Genomic DNA, 21907 nt, shown 5'->3' with positions numbered 1-21907 from the left:
ATACGGGACAAATGGTATCTAGAGTCATAACATAATAGTATATCAGTATATGATCACGAATTTATATGGTATAAAACAATTTTCTTAGTAAAATGAATGTGTACATAAACAAAAAAAAAAATTGTCACGTAAAAGAAATCACACGTTTGTTTCTGTTTGTCACAATTTTGTAACCATTTTATTTTCTTAGACAAACAAAGTAGTTACGATCAGACGTTCAAATTGTCAAAAAAAAAAAAAAAAACCACTCTCGTGTGTAAAACAAGTGGGGAATGGAGCAAAGAAGTTTCACAAGTGGGCACTGAATAGTTAGGAACATGTCGGCCTCCACTTGCGTTCTCCTGCTCCTGCTGCCTTCTTTGATTTTACGAGATCACTTGTCTCAAACTCTCAACTATCGTACCAATTATGTCAATTCATCTTCTAATAATTGGACTATGCTATTTTTTTTTCACCGTGTAATAATTGGACTATATGCTACTTACTACAAAACGAAAGAGCCATTTTAAATAACACCTTACTTATTTGGAGCAAAACAAATATAATACACCTTGCTTAACGAAGAATAAGGGTAACACCTTTTCTTTTTTGGTTAAACAATATATACATTTTCTTATTATTAAACTAAGGTTTAAGAATTTGGGGTTTAAAACATTACAGAGAAGTTTGTAAAGTTATATCACAATAGCATCATAATGAACACTTTTGAATCATCCACCAGACATGAACGCACTAAGCAAATGATAACATGACGTTTGAGTCCCAAAAAGTTATTTAGTGGATTCACATATACCCTAACTAATGTTATGGAAACGAATCAACTCGATTAATATGTTGTTTCACGAATAGTTTATTGTGAATGCAGTTTCAAACGTAGTTGATTACATCAAATAACAATATTCAGCATTTCATATATTTTTGATGAATGATTGGTATGAACTTTGGTTCGAAATTTTCAGTTATAAAAACATTTTCCTACTATTATATGATTTATGAATGAGTTGTTTTTTCTTGGTAAACTAATTTTAATCGTATTTTTAAAAATCACTAGTTTTTAATACTTTTATTTTGACTAATAACTAATATCAAAGACCACAATCCTTGAAACCCAATAATAACCAAAATAAACCAATTAAACCAAAAGGATGAAATCGATTAACGAGAGAAAACCAACTTTGGCCGGTCATACATTGATTGTTGATTTTGCTCCAAAATCGCGACTCTCTCTCTCTCCAAGAGCAACAACGAAATCATCGCCTTCTCTTTAACAGTCACCGGCGATCAATCAAGCAAGACTCAATCTCCGGTAATCAGAATTTTCTTCATTCGCCACCGTCATGGCGATGACCATCGAAGGTAAAATCTAATCACCTCTGTTTCTTATAAGTATCATTTCCCGACGGAATCGATTCAGATTCAAGTCGATTTGCTCCTTTTCCTTGTCTCCTTTGCTCCATGTTCATATTCTTCCTAACGCTTTAGATATGATTCTTGAATTACTCAGATTGCGGCTCTTTTGTGCTTCATGATCTGTTAATTTTGTGAGCTAGGGTTTCTGGATTTTTTGAAATGTTCAAGCTCACTCATTGTTTGGTTTTTTCAATTTTCCGATGTGGATTGCTTCTGGAATGCTCAAATCTGCTGTTTTTTTTTTGGTACAGTGTAAGTTTAAGACTTGAAGCTCTTTGATTACTATGACTTGTTATATCAGAGTGTATGTATTCTCTTGATCTTACAGATTTATAATTTCTTGGTTTTCACAGACTTGCTGGACTTGCTTTCATGTTTTCATCTAGTATCCTCCTACAGATCCTGGTACGTTTTCTATATAGCTGTCTGCTTATCTTATAACTCTTGAAGCCCGATCATACGTTGTGCTTGCTTAAAGATCATGACTTATTAAGCTTTAATACTCCGAGAGAAACCACTGAGATGAATCTTATTATATCAACATGTTTGTTTAGTTAAGTTGTAAGCTAGTCTTGCTGTTAGGTTGTGAGCTGAGGGTACGGGTCTCCTTTTGTACCCTGGTTGGTGTACCAAACAGAGTTGTGAGTCTTGGGCCTATCTTATGCTTGGCCGAGATACTTCTGAAGTAAAAAACTGTTACATTCAAACCTTATTGCATATTTGAAGTTTTGAGCTTCACTCTCTTGTATCTTGATGAACTAGCTCTGGACCAAATATTACACTTAGAATTCTTATCCTTATCACATTCCCACACTAACCGACCTTTAGTATACTATTTGCTAAGCTGGTGCAGGTGCTTACTCAGGGTCTAACTTACTAAATGACATAGACTTTCTGAAAAACTTCTCTAAACTCAAGCATCTTCTCTCGTCAACTTCTATCAAGTCCTTATATAGGTCTAGTTTGTTTTTCTTGCAATTTGATTAGAAGAAGAATGGATCATTAGATTTACATATCTGATCAGTTTTTCATATTTTGTTATTCCCTTGTTGTACCTGATTGTCCCATGCAATAAGAACACATGTTATAGTCATAATATCATATGAGAACTTTAGCGATAACTATTTGTTTATGATGGTCAGGCATGCGCGATATATGGTAACTGGTGGCCAATGCTATCAGCACTTATGTATGTAGTGGTGCCTATGCCTTGTATGTTCTTTGGAGGAGGCTCAACCCAATTTCTTACTAGTCGGGATGGTGGAGGGTTAGTTACTAAAGAGACTTTACTGCTACTTCGAATTACATGATGAAACATGGATTACCAAATTTGCTCGTCGTTTAAAACGCAGGTGGATAGATGCAGCTAAGTTCTTGACGGGAGCATCGACAGTGGGGAGCCTCGCTATCCCAATCATCCTAAGGCACGCACATATGATCGAGACCGGTGCAATGCTCATAGAATTCACATCGTTCTTCATATTCATTTGCACTGTCATGTGTTTTCACCGGGCTAGTCTTGATGATGACTGGTAGGTAACAGAGAGCCTTGTTGCTCGTGATTTACTAATTGGATTCGTATGAGTTATTATGAACCCGAGAAAAAAAAAAGTGGTTAGGAAAGTTGTGTTCTTCTCACTCTTTTGTAAAGCTTTGTATCAATCAGTGTCTGTGTAAAAAGTTGTATTCATCATTGTGAATGTTTTCTGGAAACAAGAAGTGCCAACAATATGCGGTTTCACATGTTCAGGGAACAGTTTTTCGTTGCAGGATTATAAGTTTTGGTTTTTAAATCTGCTGCAGTCTTACTTTCATGTACATGAACAATTAAGGAAGCAAAAAAGGTAGATTTGGTACTTGCATATCAAGAAACGAGAGTAAATCCCTAATATGTTGAGATGGTCTGTCACACCTCTCAATCACAACTGGATTCTTCAAGAAGACCCTCGTTAATTAGGATTGGATTCGTGATATAGAAAATTGTAAAACGATAGTAACAGAAGAAAGTCGCTATGGTTTGGGAGCTACTATGGTTTTCGATTTTCCGCGGATCTAATTGGACTGACCGTTTGAGACATATTGCGGCCAAGCAGCTTACGACGTTGGAGAAGGTGGATATCTCAAATCTGTGATATACGGAGAATTAGCTCCGGATCTCTTGGAGACCCACTTTTGTTCTGTTTGTATATTCCAAGTTTAGTGCAACTACGAATCAACAACCAACGGGGCAAAAGGAAAGAAAGAGATTATTATTAAGTAGTTACATTTGCAATGCTCTTGACTTGTTTCTGGTACCATCTCCCTCCTGAACAAAAGACTACTTCTAGTCAAATAATTTACTTTGTGTTTAATACTTTATAAAGAAGTTTGTTTTTGCATGTTTTTAATTGCCCATGTCAGTTTTTAGATGATATTAATGCATGAGTTCATGTCGAAGTAGAGAATTTGAGTTCAAAGGCAACACACGTTTTGACTTGATGTGTCAGTGCGAGAGCATCACCAGGACCTAGACTTGAATTGATGATCCTTTCGAACCTCTTTTTTTCTTGTTTGTCTTTAAGATTTTAGTAACAGAGTTGAATTATTATTTCTTGATTTTATAATTAAAAAAGTTAATAATATACGTCCGAAGGCCCTTTAAGCCCGTGGACTAACAACAATAAGCCTCATAAGGGTAGAACGTAATTTCATGGAGATCAACCCTACTTCATATCTGTATATATATATATCTTCGTGAAGCTCTTCACGGACTTAGCCGTCGTCTTCTAGTTTTGTAATCGTTGTTCTGAAAGTTTTTATTTTATTTTTATTAAGTCTCTCTTTTAGTTGCATCATTGTTTCTTCACGAATTGTTTTTCGATCGCTCCTTTTGTATTTTTAAATGGAACTTGTTTTTTTTTCTTTGATTTGTTTTTTTAAAACACGGCGAAGGATGATGATTCAATTAGATGTGCGAATGGAGATTATTAGTTTCTCCATTTTGAGCTTAAAACTTTTATTTGGCAATTTTTTCTGACTTCGCCGATTTTGTTTTTTTTTATTATATTGGAATTTTTTTTGGGAGGAGGAATGGTTTTATGATGATGAATGAGGATTCAATTAGATGTGCGAATGGTTTCATCATGAACTCAAAAACTTTATTTGGCAATTTTTATCTGACATCTCTCCCATATCTCCAAAATTATCCGTTAAAGTACTTTTGGTTAAAGACATAGTTTATAACGATGAGATTTAATCGAGAAACTTTTTGTTACATGTCTATTTTGCTTATCTGATATTCTGATTACGCCATTGAAAAACACTACGCTGTAAAAGTAATGGCAATGGAGTTGCGCAGAACGATCATGCTGTCAAAGGCGCCATACCAAACTGTCCCGCTGTCAAAGGAGCCGTACCAAACGACCCCTCTGTCAAAGGCGCTGTACCGGACAATCCGCGGCCGTATGCGATGCACCGGACAATCCGCAGCCGTAGGCGACGCACTGGACAATCGCAGCCATAAGCGACGCACTGGACCGTGAGGCGTCCTGGTCTCTCGATCTCGTTGTGGCGCCGTTGCCTGATTTCGTTGAGAAGATCCGGCGAGAACATCGTTCGTAGGCTTCGGTCGAGACCGTGAGGCGTCTCGGCCCCGCAATGGCGCTTCTACTTTCGATTCGCTTTGTTGCTCCAAGGTGGTATCATCCGGCGTCTCGATGCGCTGGTCCCCTTGCTCGCCAGACCTGGACTAGACCGTTAGGCGTCTTGGTCCAGCTTCCACCCCGATCGTGTTGGCGGAATGACAGCGCGCTTGTTTTGAAGGAGACCGCGTGCTCGTGATGTCTCGACGTGTTGGTCCCCTTGCTCGCCAGACAGTCCTGGACTAGACCGTTAGGCGTCTTGGTCCAGCTTCCACCCCGATCGTGTTGGCGGAATGACGAGGCGCTTGTTTTGAAGGAGACAGCGTGCTCGTGATGTCTCGACGCGCTGGTCCCCTTGCTCGCCAGACCTGGACTAGACCGTTAGGCGTCTTGGTCCAGCTTCTACCTCGATCGTGTTGGCAGAATGACGACGCGCTTGATTTGAAGGAGACGGTGTGCTCGTGATGTCTCGACGCGCTGGTCCCCTTGCTCGCCAGACCTGGACTAGACCGTTAGGCGTCTTGGTCCAGCTTCCACCCCGATCGTGTTGGCGGAATGACGAGGCGCTTGTTTTGAAGGAGACAGCGTGCTCGTGATGTCTCGACGCGCTGGTCCCCTTGCTCGCCAGACCTGGACTAGACCGTTAGGCGTCTTGGTCCAGCTTCTACCTCGATCGTGTTGGCAGAATGACGACGCGCTTGATTTGAAGGAGACGGTGTGATCGTGATGTCTCGACGCGCTGGTCCCCTTGCTCACCAGACCTGGACTAGACCGTTAGGCGTCTTGGTCCAGCTTCCACCCCGATCGTGTTGGCGGAATGACGACGCGCTTGTTTTGAAGGAGATGGCGTGCTCGTGATGTAGCTGTGGCGAACTCGCGACGTGCTTGCGGGATACTATCGAGAGAGTCATGAGGTATGATGTTGGGGCAGATCATATTTGAAGCTCGGCGATGACGGTATGGCGAGATGGCGGGGCGAGATGGCGAGATGGCGTGGTGAGATGGTATGGCGAGATGGCGAGATGGCGTGGTGAGATGGTATGACGTGATAGTTATCTCGGTGCGTCCTCGAGGTCGTGACGCGTGGTTGACTAGTGCGTTTGTCAAAGTTGGTCGCGCGCGTGTCTTGATTCGGAAACGAGTTAGACTTTGGTGATGTTGCGATGGTCATGGACGCGCGGGATGTGCGGGAGGTAGCGTGACGACTTGGCGGCGCCATTATCTTTCCGGGGCATGTCGAAGTGGAGGTAATTTGTCCGCGTGGTGGTCCAGGGCGAGGTGACTAGTCTGCGTATATGTTGAAGGTGTTTGTCCAATCGGCATGTTCAAGACTTAGCGAGGTCAAGGTCATGTTTCGAGAATTGGCGCCTTGGCGAGGTCAAGGCTTATACCGTCGAGACTCTGCGAGATCGTGGCTTTTGGTGATGAGGCGACGCAATGGATATGTACAGGAGTGCTTATTTTTAGTGGCGAGATATGACAGTACGCCGCAAAGTGTGGAAAGCGAGACAGTACAGTACGCGGGACGGTGATTGTGCGCAGTGTGTAGTACACAGAGAACCCTGGTGTAATCGATTTATCTCGTATATTGGCGTTTTCGTTGTGATTTGTCGTTCCAATATTGAGCGGTTGCATGGTTGGTTTTGCAAGGTTTCGCCTCATGACTTGAGGAGATAATGTATTTGGTGATGTTCCGGAAGAGTTTGGAGATGATCAGTATCGCGCGCTAAAGAGAAGTTTTGACGACACAAAGAGACTGCCCGATGCCGTGCTATGCTGATTTGTTCGACGAAGTTGGTCATACCAATCAGCATAACATGGCATCAGGCAGTCTCCCATTAAACCGGTCTAGTGTCGTCGAAACCTCTCTAGCGCGCTATACTGATCATCTCCAAGCTCTTCCAGAACATCACCAAAGACATCATCTCCTGAAGCCATGGCGCAAGGCAAAACCAACCAGACAACCAGTCAGTATTGGAGCGACAACAAAGTTATCTGCATACAACACACTGCGAACCATCACTATCCCGCATATTGTACTGTCTCGAATATCGTACCGTCATATCTTGCCATACCATCACACCTTAGCACGAATCGATATATCGAAACTTGTCTCGAGCACGCAATGACACTTCAGCCATCTCTCGAGTCTCTGCGCCATCAGCACGTCCTCATATCAGGACCTGCGCGCAACCTTGCCACTAAAAATACGTGTTCCCGTACGATGTCTATTGCGTCACCACATCACCTCGTCACCAAAAGCCTCCATCTCACAGAGTCTCGGCGGTATGAGCCTTGACCACGACCAGGAAACCGAGACACCAGGACAAATCCTTGAGCATACCACCAAACGGAGCCCATCACTCCATCTCGCTGCGCCATCTCGCCAAGGCCATCGAAGCTACGCGCGGAGACAATCTCAAATCCACAATACGGAGCTCGCCGATCTCGAACCCGCAACATCGATCTCGTTAAGCCCCGAGCTCGCCAACCCTTGTACTCGTCACCTTGATCTCGCCAACACATACGAGCAAGCCATCTCGCCTAAAATCGAAAGCACTCATACGCGGACTTCCACTGCGTTGTCTCGACACCACATCGCCGAGACCTCTGAGAAGACCACGCATCACATAACGATAAGTTGCACACGCTCCCATTCCCATTCAACACGTCACTCCGCACAAGTCTCTTGATAGTGTCACGCCACCTGCGCGATGCCAGCTCACCACCTGCACGGAACGAACTCACCACCCGTGCGATATGACCTCGCCATCTGTGCGAGACTAGCATGCTATTCCCGCAAGTCAAACACGCCACAGCTAATTCTCGAGCACACTATCTCCTCAGTCGGGCGACCTATCATCCATCCGGCAAAGCACCATCATGACCCGATCGACGATTGGACCGAGACGCCTAACGGTCTCGGCCAGATACGAGTTGCGGCTAGATAAGAGATGCGGCCAACAGAGAAGGGACGGCGGTGGCAAGGAATCATCCACGACGTAGTGGCACTTGGGCCGAGACCCCTCACAGTCTCGGTCGGATCTGGCGAGAACAAAGCCACCACATGACGAGAAGGGCTGGGCGTCTGGAGAACGGCTGGCGGCACACGATGACGGAAGAGCTGGGCGAGAGGAGGCCGTAACCGGCGGTGGAGGACCACGTCCGGCGAGGAGGCCATGGCAGGCGGCGAGAAGCCATGATCGGCTAAACCAAGAACCATACATCCAAAAATAAAGTAAAAATAGAAGAAGATAAGGAAGCGAGAGAAGGAGAAATTACCTTGTGGAGGAGATTCTCAAGAAGTTTAGGGCCTAAAGTCATAGATCTGGCCCATTTGGCCGTAGGGGCAAAATTGTCATTTGTGGAAAAGACAGAGGAGACCCTAGTTCAGTGACCCACTATAAATTTCAAATGTCATTGTCAGAGTTTTGGATCCAAAATCTTGGCAATCAGATAGAAAAGAGCAATTATTACCGTATTAACTCCGCTTAGATCTCATTTGAAATTCTACGTTAATAAAATGACCAGGTCTGATTCATCCCCATTAATTTTAGAATAATTTCTTAAACATCACTTGTCGCTTATGACGCTTTTGAATCTATCCATAAAGGTCTGCAACGATTAATTAGGTTTCTGGTACATTGTCCACAAGTACACAAGTACAACGATTAATTGGGTTTCTGGTACATTGTCCACAAGTTGGCGTTTGAAGCGGGCATGTGCATTTAACACAAGTGATGCTGAATAAAAGCTCTCGTAGATACCCGTAGCTATCAATCAAATTGGCCTCCAGTTTTGAAAACTAGTTCAGCGCTTCGCCTGATAGATTCTCGAGAAATAGCTTCCTGCATCCTCTTCCTTTGCGCATTCCTACTCACAGCGCTGATCGTGCGCTTTTCCCCTTGGATGGATTTCACCAAGCAGGATAATCTTCACCGGGTTTGTCCAAAACCTTCTTGAGCAAACAGTACTCATCATTCTCCACCAACCTTGCAAAACCGATCAAGCAATCAGTGACGAAGGAGCACCGAATCTCATCAAAACACCGTCCGATGGCGCACCACTCGTGCTCAGAAGTCAAGCATCAAGCGTCACCCGCTGATAGTCACCGCACCAAGACCACCCTCTACGTGCACCATAGACCCTCGCACCAGAAGCACGCTCCGAGTGCGCACCGAGCATGCTATTCAACCCGCGTCGTCCTCGTATGTGCCTAGCTGCGCAAAGAAGTCACCACCATTCTGGAATCAACGGTCTTGAGACCTTTCTAGAGTTTGTAAGGCAGCGTTCGAGGCGCCTTTAATCCTGAAAATTGAGTGGTGTTGAATGAACACAACTGTGAGCGCTCTATAATTGTCGATAGAGTTGGACTTGAGTCGAGAGAACCAGTTTAGTGCTTCACGGTTAGATTTTCGGCCAAGAGCTGACAGCTTCTGGCGTCTTCCTCCTCAAGAGTAAAGTAATGAGTGGTGAACGTGGAGACTCATTGATTTGAGGTAGAGTTTCAGGTATGTTGTACTGTTGAGGGCGATATTTTGGTTTTGCTGGAGTACCGAGCTCAAACATCCGAGATGTGTGCGGTGAATGGAGAACGCTTCACCTCCTCCAAAACCTTTTCTAGCTCGGGCACCGCGCTGACGGCCATATGCATTTGTGTTGAAAATTTTCTTCATCTACGGATTGACTTGTCAGGTTTTCGGCCATTGACTTGTCAGGTTTCGGCTATTTGGAGGGTTCTCGCAAGATGCTCAAGTTTTATCCATTACTTAAACAGAAAATTATGCGTAATTCTATTTTTCTTAAAACGTTAAGCAGAAAATGCTAATAACAAAAGTTTTTCTCCGTTGGTTCTTCAAATAAAAATAATTTCTTGTAAGCAAAATATGAATTCAAACCGATGAAAATTGAACTACCAAATCTTTCAAATCATTACATGAATTGTGTAAAGGTCTCTCTGGAGCCATTTTGTTGAGCAAATAAGGTATATATTCAAAAATAAATGAAAGCCTTGCTTTGACCCATAAAAAAAACAATTATAGAATAGAATCTTCATTTGATTCGAATTAAAACTCCAAACCTTGACATTAACGGAAAGAAATAAACCTGTAATTAAAACTCAGACCTGGTCATTTTTTTAAAAAGTGTGAATTTTCGTTACAGTCCAACGGTAACTTTGGGAGAGAGAGAGAGAACGGGTTAAAAAAAAGACAAATAAACAAAACTCACTCATCCACCGTTAGATTCGAAGTTTATCATCCAACGGCTAGAAATCTAATCCCGCTTATCATTTGACCGTTGCCAAATTATGCTTTATTGGCTCCGCTCCTCTCCTCTCTTCCCCTTAATCAATCTCTCATCCCTCTTCTCATATACTTTCAGATTCTCTCTACAGAGAAAATATAAAAGAGTCTTTGAAAAACACCGACAGAGAAAAAAAGATCATGCCGACTAGACCTGTTCTTCGTCCTCAACCCGTTAGAGGTTTGTTTCGCCGATCAATCTTTGTTCTTTTTCTTTTGGGTCCTAATTGACCAATTCCGTTGTTGATTTGGTTGCTTTATGTGAAAAAATTCAGGTGAACCCAAGAACCGTCGTGCTCTTGGTGACATTGGAAACATCGATTCTCTTCCCGGTGTTGATGGAGGAAAGATCAATCGACCCATGACTCGTAACTTCCGTGCCCAGTTGCTAGAGAACGCCGCCGCCGCCGCTAATAAAAAGGTCTCTTTTTTATTCTTACCAGATCTCTTGTGACTCAGAGATTCTTAAATCTTACTTTGTTTTTTGTATTCTCTCTCGTTGCAGGATCCAGTTCTTGATGGATCTAAAGTTGTTGTTGTTACCAAGAAACAAGAAGTTGTAAGAGCGGTTCAAAAGAAACCACGAGGCGGTGATAAGAAGGAGCCGTCAAAACCTATTGAAGTCATTGTGATTAGTCCTGATACTAACGAGGTTGCGAAAGCTAAAGAGAGTAAGAACAGTGATGCGGCTGTGTTGTCTCATAAGAAAGTTACTTACTCTTCGGTTCTCGATGCTCGTAGCAAGGTTAGATTCTTTGATTAAGGATTCTTCGGTTTTGTCATATTGTTATCATAGTGTGCAATGTTCTGATTGATTTGTATACACACACTTAGGCTGCTTCGAAGACTTTGGATATCGATTCTGTTGACAAAGACAATGATCTTGCTGCTGTGGAATATGTTGAGGATATATACACTTTCTACAAAGAAGTTGAGGTACTTATCATAGTCAAAACCCTCTTTTGTTTATACTTATGGATGAGTTATGTGAACTGTTCTTTAATCAAGCTTTGTTCTTTGTTGCAGAATGAGAGCAAACCTCTGATGTATATGCATACACAACCTGAGATTAATGAGAAGATGAGATCAATCCTTATAGATTGGCTTGTAGAAGTTCATGTCAAGTTTGAACTCTCCCCTGAGACTCTCTACCTCACTGTCAACATCATTGATCGTTTCCTGTCTTTGAAACCTGTGCCTAGAAGAGAGTTACAGCTTGTAGGTATCAGTGCTTTGCTCATTGCTTCCAAGTACGAAGAGATCTGGCCTCCTCAGGTTAATGATTTGGTATACGTGACTGATAACTCCTACATCAGCAAACAGATTCTAGTGATGGAGAAAACAATATTGGGAAGTCTCGAATGGTACTTGACAGTTCCAACACCATATGTGTTTCTTGTGAGGTTCATCAAAGCATCAGGTTCTGATCCGAAATTGGAGAGCATGGTTCATTTTCTTGCTGAGTTGGGTTTGATGCACTACGACAGTTTGATGTTCTGTCCTTCCATCCTTGCTGCATCAGCTGTCTACACAGCCAGATGCACCTTGAACAAGACTCCTGTTTGGACTGATACACTAAAGTTCCACACAGGCTACTCTGAATCTCAGCTCATGTTAGTCTTCTTTCTTTCTTTCTTTCAAACAACTTTGTGATTCATTATGTTTTGTATATTAATATCTCTTATATCTGTATGTGTTGTTACCAGGGATTGCTCAAAGCTTTTAGCTTTCGTTCACTCGAGTGTTGAGGAGAGCAGGCTACAAGGTGTGTTTAAGAAGTATTCAAGACTTGGAAGAGGTGCTGTTGCTTTGATTTCACCAGCCAAGTCTCTTTTGTCGTCTTCTCCTTGAACAAGTCTCCGTCTTGCAAACTCTGCATCTTTAGTTTCTCGATTACCTTCTTCTTACTATGTAAAGCTTTTGGATTCATGCCATGAAATGATGTTTCTGTATGAATTCAAAAGTATTATTAATGAATTCTTCTTCTCTTTCTATATCATAATCATTTTGGTCTTGATTCCAACATTAACTGTATAGTCAAATTCGAATAAAAATTGATCTGTTTCAAAAAAAGTTTTTCTTCATGAGACCAAGTACAACGATCAATGTTTAACATTGCCAATTTACCCTTGTTGGTGAATTTTGCTGCTCAGTCTCGGACCACAAAATAACAATTTGCTCATTACAAAACTAGATGAAGAAAAATTAAGCCTAAAGTGTAATTTTGCTGCTCAGTCTCTATTACCTTCTTACTATATGTAAATGTTATGGATTCTTGCCAAGAAATAATGTTTCTGTATGAATTCAAAAGTAGTATTAATGAATTCTTCTTCTCTTCTTCTATATTTTGGTCCTTATTCTAACACTTTATTAACTGTGGAGTCAAACTCGAATTAAACTGATCTGTTGAAAAAAAAATTGTTCATCATGAGACCAAGCACGATCAATGTTAACATTGCCAGTTTACTCTCAAGGGCACAAAATGTCAAATTTGCTTATTACAAAACTAGATCAAGAAGAATTTTCGCATAATCAAACTAAAACGACGACGTATTGGGTAATCAAAAGGGCTGAGGGTATTTACGTCATTTATTAGGGGAACTCCGATGTAACCCTAATCTATAATAAAGAAGATTTGTAGCGCCGTGAGTGTCTGCCTTCTTGTTTATCACTGAGCATCCAAAAACCTTAAGCGTTTCGTCTCTTCTCATCCATTTTTCAACATGGTAAGCTCTTTCTCTCCTCCAAACACTTGTTTCTTCCGGAGAATTTGGTTTCTTGCGTTAGTCTGTAGGGAACTTAGATCTGCGATGAGATTATTTCCTTAAGTTTTGCTAGTTTCTAATGTTCTATACTTTCTAGGTTTTGTAATTGATGAATCAAATGATGTTAATTATGTTTCAGCTATATGCGATATTGATCTTTGCTTGTCTGGTTCTTAGTTTGATAAGGGTTAGACCAGTGGTGAACAATTTGTTTCTCAAATGTCTTTTGCTTTCTATCTCTGTGTTTATAGTCGTCTAAGAGAAAGACTAAGGAGCCGAAGGTCGAGACTGTGACTCTTGGACCTACTGTTCGTGAAGGAGAGCAAGTGTTCGGTGTTGTTCACATCTTTGCTTCATTCAATGACACTTTCATTGTAAGCTTTTGCTCTTTGAGATCCACAGTTCGTATGATTATTATACCTTCTGTGAAATGAGTTCATGACATTGCCTTTGAATCACTTTTTTTTTTTTTTGCAGCATGTGACTGATCTGTCCGGGAGGGAAACTCTCGTTCGTATCACCGGTATGCATCCTTTCTATTCTTTACATTGGAATGATCAATGCGATCTGAATCTTTTTTAAATAAATTAATTTGTAGGTGGAATGAAGGTGAAGGCTGATCGTGATGAGTCCTCTCCTTATGCTGCTATGCTTGCAGCTCAAGATGTTGCTCAAAGATGCAAGGTTAGACCATTAGTCAATATTCATGATTTTTTTTTCTTTAATGACATTGAGATTCTGGATGATAATCTCTAATGTCTATATGTTGTTACAGGAGCTTGGCATCACAGCCATTCATGTGAAGCTCCGTGCTACTGGAGGAAACAAAACCAAGACTCCAGGTCCTGGTGCTCAGTCTGCTCTCAGAGCTCTTGCCCGTTCTGGCATGAAGATTGGTCGTATAGGTAACATAGAATCTGAATTTCATTGTCTTTTTTTTTTTTTTGTGTGTGTGTAGACAACAAATTGTTACTTTTGATTGGTCATGAAAACTGAATCGTTCTTGAATGTATTTTGCAGAGGATGTGACTCCGGTTCCCACAGACAGTACACGCCGAAAGGGTGGACGAAGAGGAAGAAGACTCTGATTTCACGATGTGGCCCATCATCATCGTTCAATTGTGCCCTTGACTCTCTCTGTATTTTCTTGGGTACACTTCGAAGTTAGTTTTGTCTCTCTCCAGTTTATCTTTCCAGTTGCTTCAAGAACGTTATAAGCTGTGTTTTTCTTCGACATTGTATTTGGAGTTTTTTTTTGGTAATGAGAAAAAATGATAGTGAGTGATTGATCACTTTGTATTACTGTTATTTTGTGTATTGCTATTTTGCATTTCTCTCTTAATCTCTTTTCAACTTCAGATCATAGAATCCCTTATGCGATGGGTGCCTTTTCAAACCAGACTACAAAGTCGCATGCAGTTTTTGATAATTTTTTCTGTCATGGATCTGTAACCAAACCAATCTAGATTGTTATCATAATGCGTTTTTGAAATCAATAATTCAACTAGAATGCAATCAATTTATTTATAATGAAAAAGAGTTGATGTGTGGTGAATACAATTTACTACGAACGGAGAGATTGTTTGATTAGTGCTGTTCCTTTTGTTTCTTTTAAGCTCCAAAGGTTCATTGTTATTAACCTAACTCACCTTCAAACTAATGCACAGCCATGTCTAGGCATCCTCCAGTGTTGGCTAGATGTTTTTAATCAGCAGTGGAAATTGGTTGAAGTTTGTAAATGTTGGATTTGATACACAGGTCTGGTTAACTGCAGAAAGAAGTGTCCAAAACCAGGTCTGATTTTTGTGTTTGCTTCCAAGCAAGTTAAACATGTTTATGTAGCAACTAGCAAGTGATTGGAATTTGGAACTTTTATTTGTTTTTTTGTACACATCTTACATATGAGACTCTACATGAACGAGAAATGCTGACTTAGACCTTTTGTCAGATCATGGTTTCAAATTCAAGTTTGGTGTATTCTATTAAGGTTTTTGGTTAATAATATTCTATATCTCCCTTTGTTCACAGAGGGTGTTTGGTCTAGTGGTATGATTCTCGCTTCGGGTGCGAGAGGTCCCGAGTTCGATTCTCGGAACACCCCGTCTGTTTTAATTTTATAAATCATATTACAACAAGCCTTTTTAGCGATTTGGGCCTTGAAACGATGCCGCTTAACCTCTAGAATTCCAGACCGACTTTATTTTCATTCTTTTGTTTTGTTTTGTTTTCTGTGGAATCGAATTAGTAGAGCGAAAGAGTGTGTTCATAGCTGAGAAAAAAACCCTAAATCTCTCCTTCTTCTTCGTCTACGTCTTCTCCGAATCTGCAAGTATGAGTCGATCAGGTCAGCCTCCGGATCTGAAGAAGTAAGTTTCTCTCCGCTACTTCAATCTCTCTGTTTTGGATTTTTTTGTTTGGGATTTTTTTCTCTACATCCAGATGTTTTAGTTTCAAATCGAGCTTCGTGTTTGAGTGTTTCTGATTTTTGTTCTTCGTTCGTTTCATGTAATTCCAGGTACATGGACAAGAAACTCCAAAGTAAGCTCCTCCCATCTCCCTCTCTCTTTTTTTTTTTGAAGTGTTTCAGTGTTTTTACCTAGTCTCTTGCTGTGAATTGCTTCAAACTCTTGAACCTAATAGCGATGTTTAGTGAAGATATGTATTGCATTTCAATTCATATCAATAGAACAAGTATCACATAGTACATAGCATAGTCTCTTCTCATTGATTACAATTGGTTTAGTCAAAGTTGCAGCAGGATGGTTTATGGATTATTTGGTTTTGTTTCTTCTAATGCCTTTTATTATTGAACATTTGTTTCTTTTGGTAAATGGTTATGGTCAAGAGAAGTTATTGTCTCATTTTTTTTTTTGTGTGTTTCCCCTCCAATTGTAGTTAAGCTTAATGCCAACCGAACGGTAGTTGGAACTCTCCGTGGGTTTGATCAGTTTATGAATCTTGTTGTGGATAACACTGTTCAAGTCAATGGTGATGACAAGACTGACATTGGGATGGTGGTACGTTTTCTCTATCTCTCTTTGTCTTCACTTTTGGAAGATACCAGAGAATGTTCTGGATGTATTCATCCATCATCTGTTCTGTTTTTAACATATTATATTTCCTGGATGCAGGTGATTAGAGGAAACAGCATTGTCACTGTTGAGGCTCTTGAACCAGTTGGAAGATCTTAGCTTTGATTACTTTGCTTTGCACCACCAGTATTCTCAATCTCAATCATCTTCTGTAATATGAGTTTGACTTAGTTTGCTCTCTTGTACTTGGCATGTATGGATCTTGAAGAAGTTTAACTTGATGATATTCAACTTCTTTGACTCCCTTCACTTCTGTCTCACTCCTGCTTATGCTCTGAAGTCTTCTTTTTTTTTTAACCCTTGGCTAGATCTGGATATACTGTCCAATTGTGTCCAATTATATTCCTCATAGGGTTACATCTTTGGTCCAACAATTTTTATGCATTGCTACACAACTCTACAAATGAGATTCAAGGGAAAAGCTAACTTTGATTGGGCCAAACCTTACACAAAGTAAAATACTTTTTGTTGTAAAGATCTGAATTTTGGGTAAACGAGCTCCAACGGTCGTTTTCTTTTGCTTGCTTTTATCACTAATCCTCAAAACCTTTAGTTTTTTTACCCATCTTTCTCTAATTAGATCATGATTGTGCCGTTTGGCTCCTCTGTTATTATGATAAAGATGTTTCGTGAATAAGCAGAAGCGAAAAGAAAAAGGGAATAATAGAGTAAACGAGAAAAGAGAAGTGAAAGTGGAAGGAATCAAGGAAGCATGTGCCCCACGAAGTATTGTTTGCAAGGCAATTGAAATGATGATGATACGGTACCATCCATATAATCTAAATCTAAATCTGACTATCTCCAATAAAACAGCAACAACAACAACAACACGTAATCACAACGGAATGTTCGGCACGTGGGTCGTCGTCGGCACATACACACACGTGGGGTGGTATTAGTTTCCAACTTACATTCCTCTTTCTTGTTCTATAAATCAACAAAAACTTATGATACACATCTATCTAACCATGACTCGATGTACTTTATTGGTAGAAAAAGTAGGTATTTGTGTTTTGTCATTTACAATTTGATGTGTGTTTTTATTTAAACATTCGTGGTCGGGGTATCTCTAACTAATATAGCAAAAGTTTGATTAGAAAATTTAAAACACATGGATTTACAACTAATCCAAAAAGAACTTCCACCAACTTCACTTTATTTCCTCTCTCTTTGATTCTTTTCTCTTTAGTTTTTGGGAAGAGGCTAGAGAGAGTCTGAGAGATTGCTTCTTTCTAAATTCTAACGGTAACAACTATTCCATGAAAACGTAAACTAACTTGATATATTTATTCTCGTGGACCATTGCAGGTTACTAAAATATTCACTTTGGATTATTATACAAGTTGTTCAATAAAACTTCACCATCCTTTTCTTTTGGCTATAATATATCAATCACATTTTTGATCAAAATTGGTTTTTGACTGATTTAAGACACATCGTTTATATTATCATTAGGCAAATAAACTCCCACAATGATTTAACAACTACGGAAAATGTAAATTATTCACAATTTGCATGGATTAAAATTTTGTATTCAAATTCGACCAAAAAAACATAGAAAATTTATTATTATGTGAATTTTCAACTAACTTAACTATCATTCCTATTCCACTTTTTTATTTTTGTGTAATGCCATATTTGTTCTGGGAAGATTAGTTGTGATTAGGTTACCAAGTAACATAAGACTAGTCTTATTGTAGATAAAATTCTTTTACCATTTGCTCTCAACTGAATATTATGGTAGATTACTTCTTTTACAAGTGTGTTTGACTTTGTCATAGATAATATATCTCCAGTATGGGAACATAACAAAACGGAGTTATTTAATAATAGTCAGAATTAGAATTGTGAATTATCCTAGTAGATAGTATATTTGATATCATCTCACATAGAAACAAAAAGTTATTACATACTATCTACTTTAGATACTTTTTCCTTAAAGAGAGAGAGACACCATTACAAAAAGGAACACAGCAAAGAAAAAGAAAAAAGACAGCTCGACCTTCATCTTCCTTGTTAATAATCTCTTCATCTTCTCTCTCACCAACCTCCACCTATCTCTCTCTTTATCTCTTCTGTGAGCCACGACTTGTGCTGTTGTGTATACAATACGAAGAAGCAAGAAAGAAAGATTGAAGTGTGATAATTACAAAGCCACCAACTAAAACCCTTTCTTCAATTCAACTCTACGCGTCTCTTAGTAATACCCAAAAAAAAAAGTTTTAATCTTTTTTTTTTCCCAACAGAAACCAAAGCAAATCATTAATTACTCCCATTTACTAATCCAATTTTCTAGGTTTTTTTCTCTGAATTTTGTTTCTTATTAAAGATTGATTCTTTATAGCTCTATTGATTTTGACCTCTCCTTCACTGTTTCTTCTCATTGAGAGAGAGAGAGAGAGAGAGAGAGAGAGTACCCATCACTCCAAGATTTGATTTTTATTTTGGATTATCCTTTGAGATAATGGCCAAAGTACTAAAATCAAGCCAATCATGCCATTTCCCTTCACCTTCAAGCTCTTCTTCTTCTTCTACATCATGTGGTGGCAATGATTGTAACAGAGACCCACATTCTCCTTTTAACATTTCTCAAGAGGAAGAGGAAGAGGAGAGAAGCGAGAAAGAAAGAGAAAGATTCGAGCTTTCCTCTGCATTGGAGATTCTTGTTTCTGCTATTAGAAGGTCTGTGATTGGTGGCTGTGTTGGTGAAGAAGATCTTTGTTCTATGGAGATTGGTGTTCCTACTGATGTTAGGCATGTCGCTCATGTCACCTTTGATCGTTTCCATGGCTTTCTCGGTTTGCCTGTTGAGTTTGAACCTGAAGTCCCCAGACGTGCTCCTAGCGCAAGGTTCGTTTTTTTAGTCCCTTATCGATTTTTATTTGGTGATTGAGTTTGTTGTTTAAATGCTTTAATCAATTATAAGGAACCAATTAGTGTCTGTGGTTTAGTTTCTATATCCTCTGAAATGATTCTACTTGCGATTAGTGTAGCCCCTGACATTTTTGATGTTCTTGAATCAAATCCCTTATGTTCTATGAGTTTGGATGATACCTTTTATCAAGTAGATGGTTTGTTTAAGGATCTTGAGTGAGGTAGATAGATTAAGGACTTCTTGTGTGATTTACATTTTCTCAACTCTTTGCCAACTTTGATGTTCTTGAATCAAAATTTCTTGTTTTCTTACAATGTGCATGGTTAGTCAACGCTCTTGAGTGAGTAGATAGATAGTTTTACTCTTTTGTTCGAGCAGAAGCTGATTAAGACTGTGTTTGTAAATGCAGTGCTACCGTGTTTGGAGTCTCTACCGAGTCAATGCAGCTATCTTATGATACTAGAGGGAACATCGTGCCTACAATACTTTTGATGATGCAGAGTCACTTGTACAGTAGAGGCGGGTTGCGGGTAAGTGTTAATCTGCATGTTTATACCAATTTTTTCATCCGGTTTTGCGACAATGGGTTAATAAAGATTTATTTGTTTCGTTTGTTGTATATAGGTAGAAGGAATTTTCAGGATTAATGGTGAGAATGCTCAAGAGGAATACATAAGGGAAGAGTTGAATAAAGGTGTTATACCTGATAACATTGATGTCCACTGCCTAGCAAGTCTCATTAAGGTAAAAAACCTGTGAACTTCCCAACGATCATAAAGGTGTTGTTTCTTTTTACTTTTTTCTTGAATTTTGGTTTTTCTTCTAGGCTTGGTTTAGGGAACTTCCGAGTGGTGTTCTGGATTCGCTCTCACCAGAGCAAGTAATGGAGTCTGAGAGTGAAGATGAGTGTGTGGAGCTTGTAAGGCTTCTTCCTTCAACTGAAGCTTCTTTGTTAGATTGGGCTATCAATCTAATGGCTGATGTTGTCGAGATGGAACAACTTAATAAGATGAATGCTCGCAACATTGCAATGGTTTTTGCACCTAACATGACTCAGGTTAGTGTTTCGAATGTATCTCTTATGATTGTTTTATGTGTACGTTTTTGGTAAATGACATCAGTCAAAATTGCAGATGTTGGATCCATTGACGGCTCTCATGTATGCTGTGCAAGTTATGAACTTTCTTAAAACACTTATTGTGAAGACGCTTAAAGACCGGAAAGAATCTCGAGACAGGTTGGTTCCAGCCTCAAATCCAAGTCCTCGGGACCATAATGGTGATCAGAGCAGCAGTAGACAACTGTTGCATCTCATGAAAGCTAACAAGGATGAAGCTTTAGACAGCTCTGAGGCCGAGATGAAAGACAAAGAAGTGTCTGCAGATGAAGAAGAAGAAGAAGAAGAAGAAGAAGAATCTGTAGAAAATCCAGAACTTGTTGGCATAAAGTCTTCTCAGGTGAAAAGCTGTAATAATGGAGGTTATGGACAGAAACACAATGATTGGGAGGAGCAGAGGAAGAAGACTACAACAACCATGTCTAAAGCGAATAGTATTGTCGGACGCGTGAATTACAGAGTTGAGCTATTCGAAGCTTGGCGATGAGGAAAGGTGAATAGTTGTTGTTTTTTATCCAACTTTTGGATTTTCTTGATTTGGGTTTTGTGGGATGGATGGATGGATGATGCTTTTAAATTTTGATGATGGTTGCTTGTGTATCAAGAAATGCTACGTCTCTGCATATAATTTTGAAAAAGATAAGCTTCTGCATTCTGCTTAAGGTTTTATGTTAAGAATCTGCAACTTTTGCAGAATTATCGTCATATATATTAACGACTGTAGATGTAAACAAAAGATCTTAAAATTAAAACAGAACATATTAGAAACTTACAATCACACTCTTTTTTCCAAGACAACTAGACAAGCATGAAGCATTACATCGTCGTTACATTGAGACTTGAGAGTGGCAGGTCTTGGAAATTATTGAAGGAAACAAATGAAAAACATCACAGAAGTTGAATATTTCTTAGTCAACGAAACGACATGACTGACAGACGTTTTGTTCCTGCAGTTGGCATGCTGAGTCACATGGTGTGCATACTTATCAAATAAGGTATCGATAATCTCTTTTCCAAAATGGGCAGTGAGCATTGGTTCACTAACCGCTCTAATACAATTGGCTTCATGCTTCATGCCCATCTTCTTCGTTGTAGTCGCAGTTACTATAACCAAGATCGAATCCATGTTCCTCCAATTCATTGATTTCAAAAGAGCCCCTCGTTTCGTATTACTTCTTTGAGTTCATGTACGTTCGGATCATAAAACGGCATGTTGAACGTATCCAGCTTTGATTCACTGACATGGCCATGTTTTATATGAAGATTGGGATGATTGTTGTGGCCCTAAATTTGATTAATAATAGATTGTATTGTATTTGTTTGTGTTCATGCTCTCAATAAATACCTAATGAATGCGTCTAATTAAAATGTTTGACCAGTAAAAATGAATAATTTGATTTGATGTACCTCGAAAACTAAGTCACGGAGAGATTTTGATAGCAATGTCCAAAAATGACAACAATCTCTATACATTGGATCTTTAAGATGAGTGTTTCTTCCGATGAAGTTAAGAACCATACGTCCATTAGAGACAATTTCTTCAGAACGTAATCTTAGAAACATCGTGAAATCTTTTTGGAATTGATTCAAGTAAGCCTTGTATGCACTTTTAGGACTTGAACTTGTTATGTACACATTCCCCACATTATTCTCAAGCTTCTCAGGGTCCCCCTATATATATCTCCTTGACTCCTTTTTAACATTTACTTCCACTTTCCACTCCAT

At 39.7% G+C, this 21907-nt stretch overlaps 5 protein-coding genes and 3 non-coding genes across 9 annotated transcripts; all 8 read left to right on the top strand.

Moving 5' to 3' along the window:
• The first annotated feature begins 1177 nt into the window (after window positions 1–1177).
• Window positions 1178–3203, top strand: LOC104745359 (vacuolar protein sorting-associated protein 55 homolog). 2 transcript variants are annotated; one of them, XM_010466565.3, is made up of 4 exons: window positions 1178–1356; window positions 1764–1815; window positions 2553–2677; window positions 2763–3203. In XM_010466565.3, the coding sequence occupies exons 2-4, from the start codon at window positions 1783–1785 to the stop codon at window positions 2944–2946; spliced, it is 342 nt and encodes a 113-aa protein (XP_010464867.2). In that variant the 5' UTR covers window positions 1178–1356; window positions 1764–1782; the 3' UTR covers window positions 2947–3203. The 2 variants fall into 2 exon arrangements, with proteins under 2 accessions (XP_010464867.2, XP_010464866.2); XM_010466564.3 differs by having other exon boundaries at window positions 1186–1662.
• A 1128-nt stretch (window positions 3204–4331) lies between these two features.
• LOC147926284 (small nucleolar RNA Z266) lies at window positions 4332–4436 on the top strand. The gene has a single exon (XR_015583342.1). It is a non-coding gene; the product is annotated as a small nucleolar RNA Z266 (small nucleolar RNA).
• A 53-nt stretch (window positions 4437–4489) lies between these two features.
• Window positions 4490–4575, top strand: LOC147926283 (small nucleolar RNA Z266). The gene has a single exon (XR_015583343.1). It is a non-coding gene; the product is annotated as a small nucleolar RNA Z266 (small nucleolar RNA).
• Window positions 4576–10353: 5778 nt separating this feature from the next.
• Window positions 10354–12406, top strand: LOC104745356 (cyclin-B1-3-like). Its single transcript, XM_010466560.3, has 6 exons — window positions 10354–10514; window positions 10609–10754; window positions 10839–11078; window positions 11168–11269; window positions 11360–11946; window positions 12040–12406. The coding sequence occupies exons 1-6, from the start codon at window positions 10475–10477 to the stop codon at window positions 12182–12184; spliced, it is 1260 nt and encodes a 419-aa protein (XP_010464862.2). The 5' UTR covers window positions 10354–10474; the 3' UTR covers window positions 12185–12406.
• A 502-nt stretch (window positions 12407–12908) lies between these two features.
• On the top strand, window positions 12909–14440 carry LOC104745357 (small ribosomal subunit protein uS11y). Its single transcript, XM_010466562.3, has 6 exons — window positions 12909–13059; window positions 13350–13472; window positions 13576–13621; window positions 13697–13782; window positions 13874–14003; window positions 14119–14440. Exons 1-6 carry the CDS (start codon window positions 13057–13059, stop codon window positions 14184–14186), a joined length of 456 nt encoding a protein of 151 aa, XP_010464864.1. The 5' UTR covers window positions 12909–13056; the 3' UTR covers window positions 14187–14440.
• Window positions 14441–15041: 601 nt separating this feature from the next.
• On the top strand, window positions 15042–16439 carry LOC104745355 (putative small nuclear ribonucleoprotein G). Its single transcript, XM_010466559.3, has 4 exons — window positions 15042–15464; window positions 15614–15636; window positions 15994–16115; window positions 16230–16439. The coding sequence occupies exons 1-4, from the start codon at window positions 15430–15432 to the stop codon at window positions 16287–16289; spliced, it is 240 nt and encodes a 79-aa protein (XP_010464861.1). The 5' UTR covers window positions 15042–15429; the 3' UTR covers window positions 16290–16439.
• TRNAP-CGG (transfer RNA proline (anticodon CGG)) lies at window positions 15128–15199 on the top strand. The gene has a single exon. It is a non-coding gene; the product is annotated as a tRNA-Pro (tRNA).
• A 391-nt stretch (window positions 16440–16830) lies between the features above and the next one.
• Window positions 16831–20834, top strand: LOC104745354 (rho GTPase-activating protein 4). The gene is made up of 5 exons (XM_010466558.3): window positions 16831–19040; window positions 19475–19595; window positions 19690–19809; window positions 19892–20122; window positions 20199–20834. The coding sequence occupies exons 1-5, from the start codon at window positions 18655–18657 to the stop codon at window positions 20667–20669; spliced, it is 1329 nt and encodes a 442-aa protein (XP_010464860.2). The 5' UTR covers window positions 16831–18654; the 3' UTR covers window positions 20670–20834.
• Window positions 20835–21907: the final 1073 nt, after the last annotated feature.

This window comes from Camelina sativa, chromosome 15 (assembly GCF_030686135.1).
Source record: "Camelina sativa cultivar CO46 ecotype springtype chromosome 15, ASM3068613v1".
NCBI lineage: Eukaryota > Viridiplantae > Streptophyta > Magnoliopsida > Brassicales > Brassicaceae > Camelina > Camelina sativa.
This window is presented reverse-complemented; position numbering and strand designations above follow the sequence as displayed.

Bases quoted from the DNA above. Each gene is read 5' to 3' on its own strand.
- LOC104745359 (XM_010466565.3), top strand. From the start codon at position 1,783: ATGTTTTCATCTAGTATCCTCCTACAGATCCTG. The intron at 1,816-2,552 runs GTACGTTTTCTA...TATGATGGTCAG, and splicing joins GTATCCTCCTACAGATCCTG to GCATGCGCGATATATGGTAA. The intron at 2,678-2,762 runs GTTAGTTACTAA...TTTAAAACGCAG, and splicing joins ACTAGTCGGGATGGTGGAGG to GTGGATAGATGCAGCTAAGT.
- LOC104745356 (XM_010466560.3), top strand. From the start codon at position 10,475: ATGCCGACTAGACCTGTTCTTCGTCCTCAACCCGTTAGAG. The intron at 10,755-10,838 runs GTCTCTTTTTTA...CTCTCGTTGCAG, and splicing joins CCGCCGCCGCTAATAAAAAG to GATCCAGTTCTTGATGGATC. The intron at 11,947-12,039 runs GTTAGTCTTCTT...TGTTGTTACCAG, and splicing joins TACTCTGAATCTCAGCTCAT to GGATTGCTCAAAGCTTTTAG.
- LOC104745357 (XM_010466562.3), top strand. The intron at 13,783-13,873 runs GTTAGACCATTA...ATGTTGTTACAG, and splicing joins ATGTTGCTCAAAGATGCAAG to GAGCTTGGCATCACAGCCAT. The intron at 14,004-14,118 runs GTAACATAGAAT...TGTATTTTGCAG, and splicing joins CATGAAGATTGGTCGTATAG to AGGATGTGACTCCGGTTCCC.
- LOC104745355 (XM_010466559.3), top strand. From the start codon at position 15,430: ATGAGTCGATCAGGTCAGCCTCCGGATCTGAAGAA. The intron at 15,465-15,613 runs GTAAGTTTCTCT...ATGTAATTCCAG, and splicing joins CAGCCTCCGGATCTGAAGAA to GTACATGGACAAGAAACTCC. The intron at 16,116-16,229 runs GTACGTTTTCTC...TCCTGGATGCAG, and splicing joins AGACTGACATTGGGATGGTG to GTGATTAGAGGAAACAGCAT.
- LOC104745354 (XM_010466558.3), top strand. From the start codon at position 18,655: ATGGCCAAAGTACTAAAATCAAGCCAATCATGCCATTTCCCTTCACCT. The intron at 19,596-19,689 runs GTAAGTGTTAAT...TGTTGTATATAG, and splicing joins ACAGTAGAGGCGGGTTGCGG to GTAGAAGGAATTTTCAGGAT. The intron at 19,810-19,891 runs GTAAAAAACCTG...TTTTTCTTCTAG, and splicing joins GCCTAGCAAGTCTCATTAAG to GCTTGGTTTAGGGAACTTCC.